The 14,462-nt window shown below is 35.2% G+C and overlaps 1 protein-coding gene across 10 annotated transcripts in view; it reads right to left on the bottom strand.

The window, feature by feature from the left end:
* ATP11A (ATPase phospholipid transporting 11A) overlaps positions 1–14,462 on the bottom strand; it is a 133,189-nt gene that overhangs the window by 15,134 nt on the left and 103,593 nt on the right. For 7 of the 10 annotated variants that reach the window (XR_012627593.1, XM_074859243.1, XM_074859244.1 and 4 more), the window contains 8 exons: positions 13,818–14,069; positions 11,156–11,330; positions 9,805–9,907; positions 9,404–9,549; positions 8,363–8,422; positions 6,899–7,026; positions 5,204–5,339; positions 4,596–4,619 (listed from right to left, as the gene is read on the bottom strand). Coding sequence is in view for 9 of the 10 variants with exons in the window: in XM_074859243.1 (XP_074715344.1) it covers positions 4,596–4,619; positions 5,204–5,339; positions 6,899–7,026; positions 8,363–8,422; positions 9,404–9,549; positions 9,805–9,907; positions 11,156–11,330; positions 13,818–14,069 (1,024 nt within the window). In the remaining variant the exon portion in view is untranslated. The remainder of the gene's footprint in view (positions 1–4,595; positions 4,620–5,203; positions 5,340–6,898; positions 7,027–8,362; positions 8,423–9,403; positions 9,550–9,804; positions 9,908–11,155; positions 11,331–13,817; positions 14,070–14,462) is intronic. The other 3 variants (XM_074859242.1, XM_074859249.1, XM_074859248.1) reach the window with 1 other exon arrangement.

Genomic DNA, 14,462 nt, shown 5'->3' on the forward strand with positions numbered 1-14,462 from the left:
AGGAGCAGCCAACAGTGTAGGAGCAACAGGTTAAGGAGCTGTTAAGGAGGACGAGCAGTGAATGCAATCTATTTTGAATTTAAGAGAGGCATTTGACACTTGACTCAGCATTCTCATTTGGAAGATAAGGAAACAGGGGCTGGGTAAACAGACTACTACTTGAGTTGAAACCTGGCTAAACCACTGGACTCAAAAATGTCCTTGATGTTTGGCTGGCTGCTGGTAATGAGTGAACCACTCTAGGGACTGATATAGGGGCTGATATTGTTGAATATGTCAGTGGCCTGGATGGTGACACATGGAGCATCATGAGCAAATTACCAGGTGATACAAAAATAGAGAATAGCTGACATAACAAATGGCAGGGTGTCAGTCCAGAGGGACCTCCACTGATTTGAGAAGTACACTAACAGATATCTTATGAAATTAATAAGGAAAAGTGCAAAGTTTTACACCTATGGAGGAGTAACACCATATATTGGAACTGACTAGCTGAACCATGGCCCTGCTGAAAAGGAGACTGCAGTGGACTCCAGGTTGAATACAAGCCTATACTGTGCTGGGCCACTCAGTTCAGGAGGAATGTGAAAAAAATTAGGAAGGATCAAGTGGCAGGCAACCAAGCTGGTCAGCAGTCTATAGCTCTCCTGGGAAGGGAGGTTGCAGGACTTCTTTAGTCTGGTGGAGGGGATGTTAAGGAACAATCTAGTAGCTACCCACAAATATTTGAAGAACAACTATAAAGATGAAAAACTGGAACAGACCTCTCTTCAGCAACAAGAATTTAGGTATTAAGAGAAATTTTTTCACTGTGAAGGCAAAAAACATTGGAACAGGTTGCCCAGGAAGGTTATGGAATCTCCATCGTCAGGGATATTCAATACTTGAAAAAGACTAGACAAAGTCTTAAGCAACTTAGCCCTGCACAAAGCAGGGAGTTGAACTGGATCACCTCCAGGGTCCCTTCCCATCTACTTTATTTTATGTGAGCTCGCCCAATATTAGCTGACAGGGGACCCATGGGCAAGTGATCACACAAATGTGCAGCCACGGGAAAAACTCTGGAGACCACTGCCAGCCACAAGACAGAAATCTACAGGAAACAAGGCTGAGAGAATCTGATCAATTGGGAACAGAAAATAATTTAAAAAATAAACAACTGGCTGAAAGATTCATTATTCTGAGTAACCATTTCATTATTTTAGAATTACTCAATGTGTGACCAAGCGTACAGAACACCAGATGAAGTGCAAAAAAAGTTCAGCATTTTGACCTTTTACTTTGATATGTAATATAATAATTTTATAGAGTCATGTCATCGGCACAATATTTTGTGTGCCCTAAAAAAAAAAAAATCATTGCAATTAAAACTGGACAGGAATCTGGTTCAGGAACTTCAAATTCTTGCAGTTAAATTTTACAATACTCGTGTCATACCTGGCATCTCTCAGAGAGCCTAGTGTCAGTCAAAGTTTCTGCATACTGAACAGATGTGTTGGTATTTCCAATAAAAGCTGCTAGATTAAACAAAAAAGTTGAAAGAACCTTCCCCTGTCTCTGTTCGTCAGGCTAGGTAGAAAGCATCAGGCTGCAACCAAACCCTTCACCTACCCATCCTTTTGGCTCAGAAAACGAGGTCATAGCACCAGACTCCATAAGGCTGCTGATTTGGCACAGAGAAAGGCAAGCAGTGCAATATGGGATGGTGTGAGTTACAAAAACTCACAATGTATTTTCAGCACTGAATATCTCAAGATACTACTCATGTCTTCAGGATGTGAATCATTCTTTTGTAAGTCAGTTTGTTAACATCTAGTTTGTTAACAAATATTTTTCTGCTCTCTGCTCCCAGCTTATCCAAGACTTTCCCTCCTCCTTCTGTGACTGTATTTGTTATCCAATGTACCAATTCATCATTCTACTCATCTCTCTTCCTTCCTGCTGTTTTGTACTTCCAATTCTGTTATTCCTTTTAACTTAGTTTCTCCTACCTTTGTACCCAACTTAACAATTATATTTAATCCACTCTGTATCAAATGCTAAAATAAAAAAATCACACAGGAAATACATTTGGTTATATGAGTAAACTAAGATGACATTTACAATCTGCAATTTCTTCTACGGTGCCTTCTTTTCTTCTTACCTTCCTCATGTAGTTGGTCTCTGACTATATGTTTTTACAACACCAAACATGATGTCATATCCAAAGTGGAACACCATACACAAAGCAGTATCACAAAGTAATAACAATTAATAAGAGATAAATCTTCAGCATCTTAGTTTTACTTACCAGAGAACGACTAAAGTGGGCATTTATAAAGTAAATCTTAATGATTAAAGGTACACTTTTCCATTATTTTAGTAATATCACTCCACAGCATGCAAACAGTTTCAAACAAATTTCTAAATACTGAGAAACATCTTGGGGAGGATTATGTTTGGAAGCAAGCTTAATGGTATGCAAATTTTAGTTTGACACAGGTATCAAAGTGAAAGACATCAAATTTCTTCACTTTTTAATAGTTTTGCACAATGGTAATTAGTTCATTTCTGCAGGGAAAGAAGAACTCAAAATTTTTGTTTCAGCACCCGTTTTAAGAATTTGGAACCTAACTTGAATCATCTTACATTATTTATGGTGTTACCTTCAGCTGTTTTATTCCCTTTCCTGCTTTCTACTTTTTCCCTGCTCCATAATAACATACTGTTGCAGTAAACCTTTCAAATATTCAAACCTTTCATTGACTTTTTCCAGATGTGAGCATAATTGCATAATTTAAATACTTGGAAATAAACATCAACACCAACTAGCATTCATGTATGTATGAACTCCCATATGTGTATCTGATTATTCCTGAACACTAACATTTTTAAGTCTTTAAATCTAAAATTGCAACTCAATAGCCTCTAAGTTTTACACATACATGTGGGAGTGTCAGCTCTGTGCAGCTGTGGGAGATTCAATATGTTATGAGTCAAATCATGTGTTACTGGTAAATGATTAAGAGGCAAGTCGGCATTATCCTGTTAGCCCTGCACAGCTGTGGGAGATTCAATACTTAAGAGTCAAATAGACATTGGCCGGTCAGCTCAGTGAAGCTTCAGCTCTTGGGGAGCTCAGTCAGAGAGCTCAGCGAGAGAGGTCAGCTTCAGGGAGCTCGGTGAAGGTGGAGAGCTCTGCCTAGGGAAGCTCTGCTAAGGTGGAGAGATCTGCTCAGGAGCTCTGTCCTGTGCTGGCTTGGAGAAGCGCTAGCTCTGCATAGGCCGGGAGAGGCCTGGAGAAGCAGCAAGGCTTGGAGGAGAAACAGGCCTCTGAAGAGAGATACCAGGCTGTGCTAGTGTGGTGAAGAAAATGGCAGCACCGAGACTGCCTGTGTGGTATGGAACTGTTTGTGGGATAAGAGTATTGATGACTGTCTAGTTGCTGATTTGCTTAGTATGAGGTAAGAGCTTGGATGAGAGCAAAAGTATGTATTATTGTATGAGTATGTATTAATGTAAGAAGAGAGAATAAGAGATATTAAAGAAAATAAATAGCCCCTGCCCTGCAGAAAGAAAGAAGAACATTGTGATGTGTGAATTATTTTGGCCGCTACAACTTAATACAATTTAGTACAATTTTAAGCAACTTATTAAAATTTAATACACATACACACAGGCATGCATGCTGAATAATGATGAATTTTCTAACCCACTCTGACACTCAAGAGTCAGAGCGTCTCAAACAACACCGAATATTAACATGAGTATCTAGTTGTACATATAAACATTCAAAATTTGGAAATCAGGCACTAGTCTGGCTTTAGAGCTTTATGAAGAAGAATTTGATTGAATGTGTGCCAGAGAAGTAGACTAAAATTTCAAAAACGAACCCAGTCAGAATATTTGCAATACAAACCATTTACAAAATGCGTACAGGTATGAGAAGTCTAATTTTCAGGACTATAAATACAAGCTGATGCAGAACTTTGAACATCTAACAGAGAGCATAATGGTACCAGGAATAGACGTGCTGCAGTGTACAGTTATGTCTAATGGAAATTCATCCTGTCCTTAGAAAAGCTCTAACAAGTGTTCTCTCACACACAAAAAGTTCATTTCCCTGATAGATGTCACACAGATGGTATTTAATGATAACTGAGTATTGCATTTCTAGCAAACACGTACGTTACATATAGGCAACTAAATTGTGCACAGTTTATTTTCTCTCTTGCTTTTAAGGTCTTTTCTAAAGCTATTCAAGCACTTTACAGCATAAACTGTAATAAATTTTCCGTAGCAAAGAGAGTCAGCAACAAAATGTAGGTTACAGAAAAGCATAGAACAAAGTAACAAAATGCAAGAAAGCAAAAAGCCTAGTTGTTTTTTAAAGTTCATGGCACTTTACCACACCTCATATACCTTAATATACCTTATACTCTATAAAAGTTCTTATTTTTAAGTACTTATAAAGTAGCAATAAAGAACGTTTCTATCTATAGGTTTAAGTGATATTTTGAAATAATTATAGGAAATATTTAACTGCTCTTTAACAGTTTAATTAAAGAACAGTGAAAGATGAAATGGATATCATGACAAATCCACAATAGTCTTACCATGTGAGTGCTGGTTGTCATTAGCTGAGGATAGGAAGAGAAGCAAGTAGCAAAAAGAAAAAAAGCACACAAATAAAATAGACCAAAATATCAATGGGTAAAATAAATAAAATGCAAAAGTTCTTAAAATTTGCATTCATGTGACTGCAAAGCAAGTAGATAGATTATTTTAAGCTGCCATATGTCAAAAATAATTAAAATATTAAAAAGCTTGTTATATTTAAGCTCTTTTATGATCATTCATAACTACTCTAACAAGAGTCTTTTGATATGTTAATCAGATATTCACCAGATGCATGTTAAGCACAAAACAGAAAAGTTACTATGAAATTCTGAAGGGATACTTGGATTTTACAATATCTATTTCTCCTATATTGCATCTAATCCTATGCCTCTGTTTACTGATACACAGAATTCCTATTGCATAGTTCAGGCTTTGCTAAACAGATGACCCATCTATCTCACCATAACTCATAAAACAGTTATCATCTGTGCTGGAATTCTTGGAAAAAAACAAAACAAAACCACCCCACATTTAAAACTATGTTCACAGCACAATCAACATTAAAAAAATTACCTTTGATTGACTGATCAAATCCAATACTAACCTGTCCATTGCTGGTCACAATTGTGTTGTCAAACAAGAAATAGGCACCAAAGAAAAATACCACAGCATCAAACACTCCTAGGAATGTCCAATAAATAAATGCACGCCAGCGCAGCAAAGCATTCTTGGCAACATCTCTGTGTAAAGTAAGATATATGCACCCATTATCAGCATGTTCAAACATCTTAGACAAATGATGTCACGCATATTGTTTTTTGAAGGAAAAACAATTAAGAGATTGCATGCAAAACCACCACACTTCCATGTGACAACTGTCTATCACTACCTCCAAGTCCTTCCTGAATGTCTCCTCTTTACTCTTCTTCATTTAATTTTTACCAAACCCTTTTACCTGCTGTCTGTAATTCTACTTATTTCAACTGTATGATAAATTCCCCTGTGCTGCACCCATTGACTTTTCAATCCTTTTACAGAAGGTATCTGTTTTCCAGTATTTGCTCTGCATGTGATGATTCACTGTAGATTTTAAATGGTAACACTAGAGGTCTCTGGAGACTTTGCTTTATTTCCCATGGGGTACTTTTATACAGAATATTGTAACGAAACAGAATATTAATTTTACGTGGAACACGCGAAACAAGGATTTTGCAAGTGAGTTGAAGCTTCAGGTCAATTTGGATTTCTTGAATGTCTTCCCATGTAAAAAATACAGCGATTGGTCAAGGGTAGAACTGTTCACTAGCATGCATTTTCTTATTACAGAAAAATTTAAATATTACAACTTTAGTTCTTGCACACAGAATGAGTTTATATCAACTTGGCATATATCACAAAACACAGAGTACATCAGAACATTGTTAAATGAAAACCTCGAATTACAGAAACATTTACTACTAACCAATAATTTTACCACATGCACTTTAAAGACTGTCTGATGACCATATGAAGTAATTTCTCCCTGCAGATTACCAATATACAGTGCAAAACCATATGTCACTAACAATAGCTTCATCTGGCCCAGAACAGCTGCACTATTGTCCAAAACATCTCAGTGATCGACTCTGATATCAAAATGTAAATGTTTTTGACCAAACAACCTCTGCCTGCTTTCAAAACCCAAAAAGATCTTCTGAGTGACCATTTCTAAACTGAAAACATTTAAAATATAGAAGAAAAATTAAAAATGGGTGGGTGGGCATTTGGGTTTCAACAGTAATATTTTATATTTCTCTTCAATTTCATAGGTAAAAACAGCACTGCATTGATTAACCTTTGGACATCTAGTATTACCTCTCAGAAAATGTTTTCCCTCTGATTATCTACTGTTACCACTCTCTAAAGTGTACTGGTTTTGCAGCTACAAGAATCAGTCCTCTTTTCTTTCAGACTAAAACATATGTATAGAAGAAACACTATGTTTTCTCTTTCTAAAATATTTCTGTTCCCCATGGCTGGAGGAAATAGAGTGTACTAAAATATTTTGATTTGTAGAACAGTAATTTCTATTTTGTTCTCAACTCACTAATGTAGCAAATGAATAGCGTGGATTGCAGTAAGTAAACATACATGTAAAAATACATGTGTATCTATTGTAGTTTATAGACTGTGCATGTGGTCTTGCAGTGTATCTGATGTTCTACTGCAACCTTGTACAGAAATCCTGAGGACTTTGGTTATAAGAGATAGATTCCACAATTGAACAGTCAAATCTTGGAGCATAACATATTCATTTTACCTGTATAGGGAAGGCTCTCTCTTGAGTGTGTCTGCACTGACATGTTGTTCCATTAGACCATACAAGAGGATAGGAAGAGAAGTGAAGCTGATATTGTACAGTGTTAGATACGCAGTATCGTATAAAGTCTGTGGATGGAAAAGAATTACATCAGCTAGTTTTATTTTTAAAACACAATCCACTGCATGACACTTGATTTAAAATGAATGAGTCAACTTCTTTGGAAAAAACAAAACTATATCCCTTCAAAATGGAGGCAAATATCCTTGAACAGCTGCTAACTGATATAAGACACAACTCTGCCCTTGCACCCCATTCATCTGGAGGGCAAAAGGTCAACTAAAAGATCAGTTTAATAGTCTGGTCCGCATATCTGCCCCTCCTATTGTTTCAACTGTAAGACTAACTCCAAACTACCCAAACCGAATCACAGTAGATTCCTGTAGAGGCAGAAATTCCTCTCTGGTAGACCCACCCCCTCCTTTTATCTCCTTCATGCCTACACAACATGGACACATGCAGGGAGGAAGGGGGAGTACTGCAGAGGTTCTTCAGCTGTGCATGACTGCAATGCACTGTATGAACAAACACCCCGACATGCCTTCAGTTCTTCTTCCTGATGAACTACTTTTCCATGCATGTATCATCATTGTAACTAGCCCTCAAACTTACCACATCATCCTATAAAAAGAGTCGTTTATTTCCCAAAACCTATTTGGTGATCATATATACCATAAAAATTGCTGTCAAAATCCCCTTTTTGATTCATAATTATATTTAGCACTTAAAAAGAACAGGAAATTAAACTAAATTTTCATCAACACATACTTTCATATCTAAATCCTAATAAAGGAAGAAAGAAGAGGTAGATTTTTATGCACAAATTAGACAAGAGCAAAGGGGAAAAGCAAATAAACAAAAATTTAGAAAGGAGAATACTGGATCGTCTCCTGAATGATGTCACTTTTCTGTTGAGCAGCAGTTCACTTCTCCTCTATCTTTCCGTGTTTATTTTTCCTTTTCAACTAATTGAATGCTGCTATTTGTCAGAAGTTTGCAACTCATACCTGCACACCCCGGAGTAGACTAGTTTCTTCTCCCATTTTCATTCTGAATTCTAAAAATGAACAACTAGTTCAATTACTTATCTTTTGGGATTGCCTCTGGCCATGTTCAATAAGCTTAAACCTAACAGACATTTCACTTTGCACTGCCATTTCCAAATTCTGGCTTCTTGTATTCTTTGACTTTGAAAATAACATTACTTTTATGATAATTCATTTCTGTAACTTAAGTGCAATTGCCACCCCAAACCGTATGAACCAAAAATGATGCTGTTCTTTTTGCAATGTGTAAACTAACCTAGAAATTTTCTCAGCTGAACAGGTACAGTGTTAAGGGTTCAATTTTTTTAAAAATAACGCCAAGAGAAAATGTGGCAGTGAGGGAGAAAGAACAACTAACCTGTTGTGAAAACCCACAGAAGAACTGATATAAAAACTGAGGAAAAATGAAGCAGACATTCTGAAAGACAAAGTGACACACTCATCAAGTGAAATACAAGGACTAATTTATATGTACAATGCTATAGCTATGTATATCATAGTTTTATAACACTAGTAATGGTAAACATTGCAAGAACAGTAGAAAGAGCTGCATACATTAAACATCAACATTCTCATCTTACAGTAGCACTGTTACGAAAAATACTTTAAAATATTTTGAAAGCAAACTTATAAGGCTACAGTTTCAAAATTCAAGGGCAATGAAATTTGTGATCCAGGAGCACAGCTCAGTTAAGGCAAGGCAAATAAGGAGCAAACCACAGTAGGACGCAAAATGTGATAAGCAAGCATGGATACGCTGGTTAGCATGGTTCCCAGCAAAGTAATTTAAAGATGTTTCTAGCTGTGGCCCCAAACTCCATCCTCTCCTAACTAACTATACTTATAGTCAAACACTAAGACCTTGTGAAAAACACTAAGATCTTCTGAAGGTTCCTTTCTATATTCTTACATTACTTACTGAAAGAACTTTGATTGGATCCCAACATTTAGACATAACAAAACTGTCTAAAGAGGGAGATGCACATTATAAACTTTCTCCACCTACGCTATCCTAACGAATTTAGAAACTAATGTAAATTAAGTTATGATAAGTTCTCAAATACTATTTCCATCTTGATTTAAAAGGCCACTGGAGAAAGAACCCAGAAAGTACTGAAAATAAGTAGGACAGTTGTGTTGGAATTTGTAAGAGAAAAAACAAAGAGACAAGGCGAATTTTGCTTTCAAACATACCATAGATTACAGAATACATCTATATAAAAGCTATTTCACTTCACGGTCTGGATAAAAACAATAATCCCATTCCAGCTTTGCATCTGGCACTCAACAAAGTCTCTTTATAGAATTACTTCTTTTTTTTACCATTGACTGCACAAACTGTATATAGTTACCATGTAAGTTTTTGAGATTTATGTAATTAGAATAAGCATTCTCCTACCTTATAAAAGAAGTATTGCACAAGTTCAGATATCCTAACATAATAAAAATGCCCATGAACAAGCAACATTTTTTTCAAATGTTTAAATTTAGGTATTGCATAGTCACTGTTTCTTGCTGCTTGACGACCTTCTTTGCCAATGATTCCTTTAAAAAAAAAAAGTGGTGAAGCTGTTTAATAACTGAAGAACTATTTCAAAGATACAATTATTTGAAAAATTATATAATAATGCTATGAGATTGATCTAATAAGAGATCACCACTGTATCTCATAAAATTCCTGGGGTAAATTCACTAAAAGTTGACTATAAAACGTATAACCTGATTCTTTGAGACTGCCTGTTTTAAGGAAGTAAATGTTTATCATTTCACTTGAGTTAATGTTCTAAAAAGCACACTTACCTATACCAACATGTGCTTCTAGAATCATACTGACATCATTTGCTCCATCACCAATTGCTAATGTGATAGGATGCTCCTTTGATAACTTAATCAATTTTACAATCTGGAAAAAAATAGTGTTAAAAACTCTTCTTTGTAATGGTTTGCTTATTTTGCAGCAGTGTATGATTAATTAAAAATAACCAATATAGTTATGTAAGAAATTCTGTGAAGGGACACAAAACCAGTATTACCCAATGCAACTACTATGCATAATGATTACAGTAGTTTCTTCATATTAAAAGTATTTGTTCCAAATATAAAATAACATTTTTCAAATACATCCAAATTATTTTGAGAGACAGACAGGAGGAAGGAAGAGCAGAATAAAGGATGCTGTTGTTGAGATTGCTTAATACTGTATAAGTACACTAATAAATTAAAAGGGTTCCTGAGACAGAGCATACAATTTCAAAGAAAACTTGAAACCAAAGACTGAAAGATTCTGTTTTCTTAACTGTGCTGAAATTTTTTCTTACTATTCAAAAAAGATAATAGGGCTCTGTATATATCTAAACACTATTGACACAGAAACTGTCCAAAAACTTGACTTGAAATCTCTACATTTTAAATTAGCACCTCTGTAAATTTGGTACCGAGTCAGCTGCAACTAAAAACTTCTACAAACTTCCAGACAGTTAAAAAGGCTGGCTAAATAAGTATGTTAAAATGCATAAGAGCTACATACACTGTACCTGAGCACTAAGAAAAAGACATGACTGAAAAGAAAAAAGAAGTGTATATTCCAATGTTTGTTTCCTTTAAAAGGAAGCTATACCAGATGTTCCAGTAATGGAAGGATATGTTTTTATGTCATATAAACTAGTACACAACAGTCAAGAAGTACTTAAAAATGCTAATGCACACATTTTTCTGTCTGAATTCTTCTTTCTTGGCTTCCCACTTATGTTGAAAATAGAGAAGAAATATTACTCTACAGTAATAAATAATGCAGGTTCTTGTAGTATCAACAGATAGCAAACTATTCAAAGCTTGTTAGGTTAAAAAGGAAGCAATTAGTTCAGTTCATTAAATATGTTCATTTATCAGCATGTACCAACCATAAAATTTGCACAATATGTACATAAATCAAATTCAGGTGCACAGCTGGGTGCCATTTTAGCATACCATTATCTAAATTGCTTGACAGTAGAAATTCTCCCCCTTCCCTTTTTTTTTGCTTTTTCCATTGTAGAAGATACAAAAGTGAATGGTAATATTTTAAGTTATTATGATAAGTCATACAGAGTATTAACTTTCAGTATTTACATATATGCACAGCTAACAAGCAACTATGAAATTAAATACAAACCTGTGCTTTTTGCAGAGGTGCCATTCGACAGCATAACACTGCACTGCAGTTCCTACAAATTTCAAGAAAGAGCTCTCTGTAGTTACCAGAGCTCCCGTCTTGTCTTGGTTTCATTATTAATGACAACGCTGCTCCATCAATAATTAAACCGTAATCTTGCATATCAGTTGAAAGTCTGTTCAGGGATAAAACATAAACCAAGAGTCACTGTAAAATTCTTAGACATATTCTAAATTTGGCAATAGCTCTTTTGTGAAAATTAATTAATGAAAAAATAATGAGTATGGAATACTGCAAAATTAATATACTTCTAAAGGAAATTCCTTGTATAGGACTGCTATTTATGACATTTTAAAACTCTAGATTATGCTGAAAATATTCAATGCTTCACCAGTTCAAAGACAGAAATCTGATACCTCAATGACTTCCCCAGTGAGTATGAGTGTATAATTAATGACCTTTCAGTTTGGTTTAAAAGGGCTCCAAGAACTGCAGCAAGGTAAACTGAGTTGCAGGAATAAAGTTAATTTTGTGGCACATACCATAATATAGAGAAAAAAAGTTAAATGAAACACCTTTGGCACTCTGAAATCTACTTTGATAAGGAAAATAATCTTTTTTTTCCAAGGGTCTACATCTAAGGAAGTAAACCATGCTTTGAAATAAATGCTTAAAAGAGACTTACTGGCCTGGAGAGATAAGGCCACTGTCTACTTTTACAGTATGCATACTTTGTATTTAATGCGGTGGCTAAGTCTGATACAGGTATACCTGTAAGCATAATATTAAAATATAATAATTATATATGTTATCTATATTATCACAACATATTATTATACATATTAATCTATTAGCGGTATACCTCTAATAATTTGGGCATTGTTAGAAGTGTAACCATGGTTGCATGAAGCACAGTTTACCACAATAACGTATGCTGAACAATGGGGGAATATAGTCCGCACTACAAGAGCAGTTTTCTGTGGCATCCAAACTAGTTATTTCAGAGCATCCTTGCATTCACCTGCATTACACAGCAGCCTCAGGCTCCAGCTCAGCAATCAGTGTTGTATAAACATACATTGAGGTTTATCTGTGCTCTAGTTTCAGTGCTCCAAGGTTATACTACTGTGCATGGGTTTTCAACAAACATGGTTTCACCAGGACCAATGTTTGTGAGGAAAACACCATATTTATTAATGTATTTTAAGCATCTCCATCTTCACTACTAGAACTCAAGCTACTTTTGACAAATACTGTAAACTATATTTAATAACAGTTCACATATTTTCAGTACTTTATTACCACTGGCACAAACAGGGCAACACCATGAGTATACATTTATATCAACCAAAAATGTGTTATCACAAAGTTCAGGCAGTGTACTGAATGTTTGATGTATTACAGTGAAAGATTTTCAGTCCGAATTTGAACATCCAGGCAGAATCCTGCTATTACTATCTTAGCACATTCTCCAACTCTGGAGCCAAAGACAAAAAATTCTGATGAGTCTTTAATGTCTAGAAAATTGGCATTGCACAAAAAGTTAAAGAAACATGTTTAAACACACTTTGTAAGACCGGTGGGACTTAAGCTAAATGTGGTACAGATGACAGAGAAATATTATTTAACTGTATATACAAATGTTCTTGATTACACCAATGGGGTTTAAAGTGTAAGGAGAACTAAGAAAAATGCTCTGGCCCAGAGTTTCAAGCTGTAAGGCTAAGAGTTACAGAAACTCTCTGCTGAAATATCATCACAAGTGCTTGTTAGTTTGTTGTTCTTTTACTACAAACTTATTACAAATGCATATAAGATGTACTTGCTCCCTGGTTCCACATTAAGAAGAAAAACAAATCAGATATGCGCCATTATGTCCAGAATACCAGTAACTTCTTTCCTAAACATCTTAAGATGATAAAAATCTTTTAGAATCCAATTCTTAGGTTTTTACAGTGGAAGAAAAGAGCAAGTAATATGTACCAGCTACGATGCTTCAAACAAGTAGCCCAATTTATTACCTGTATGGGCATTATTTACATTATACCTGTTTTTTGCTTTTTAATGCCATTTTCTATCTTACTCCATGTTACGTTACACTTCTGTATACATGATACCTATCCTTCTATACAGATATTCAGAATACACTGCAGTCAATGATTTCTTTATAATTTAGGGCACTTTAAGTATTTTTTATGCACACCAGAAGATTTGGTATTACGCTGTTGCCTGTCACCTGTCTGTAAATGTAGCATAACATTCCCTAGAAAGAGGGCCTTGGTCTTACCAAACATCACATCCTAACTCTGATTAGAGGAATATATCATATCTGCTTCCTTTTTAAAAGTTAGAAACTGTATTTTGCTTTACAAACATTTTTTCCAATAATAAACATTTATGCAGTGAAAAATATGTAATTACAATGTCAGTTGTGATTCTTCTTTTAAGAGTTAAATAGTACCAAAAATGAGATAAAGAACCATGAGTGTGAAAATTTAAACTTATGTGGAACAAACTTACACTTAATTGTCATACAATAGCTCACACTTTAACAACAGAAACATAGTATGTTCCTGTTCTTAAGGTAATCTATCAATCATTTAATTGTTTATGAAATGCACAGAAGCCCATTCCTGGCTTGAAAGTTCAACTTTTTCCTTACCCTGAGAAAGTATCCCTGGTTAAGCTGCCATTGTGTCTTAGGACAGTTTTGCTTAGGTCAAAAAGCACATCATGTAAACTCTGTTCCTCTATTTTCTTTGTGGTTAGCTCAAGTATTTGTGTATTTCTCCGGAAGAGTTTGCAAGCATAGCAAGTAGCTGCAGCAGTCTCCATTTTGTCTCCTGTCAGAACCCAAACTTTAATTCCAGCTTTCTGGAGTGCTTCAATAGTGTCAGCAGCTTTTTCTTGTAGTCTGTGGAAGTCAATTGACAACATACATTGATAGATTGCTTGAACATGAGAAATTCAGAAGTCTTTATTGAAAGGTTTCCATAATCAAATAAAAAATTTCAGTAAAAGTTATCAGACCTAAGAATTTTCGCCAAGGTGTGAATCTAAAAATGTTTAGGGCAGTAGTACATTATAAATAATTAGTTTTGACACTTTCAAAGTGCTCAGTTTCACCTTTCATTTATATAGCCCAAGAGACCAGATGCTTCATTCCCCAGAGAAGTACTTCAGTTAAAACATTTTCAGTGCTTTCAGCTAATGACATCAAACAGTGAAGTACTACTGAGTTAAAGTTACTTCCCAGTTTTAACAGAAAGTTTTTGAATTTAAGACCTAAAAATTCTCCCTTCATTTC

The sequence above is a fragment of the Strix uralensis genome, chromosome 2 (assembly GCF_047716275.1).
Source record: "Strix uralensis isolate ZFMK-TIS-50842 chromosome 2, bStrUra1, whole genome shotgun sequence".
Classification (NCBI taxonomy): Eukaryota; Metazoa; Chordata; class Aves; order Strigiformes; family Strigidae; genus Strix; species Strix uralensis.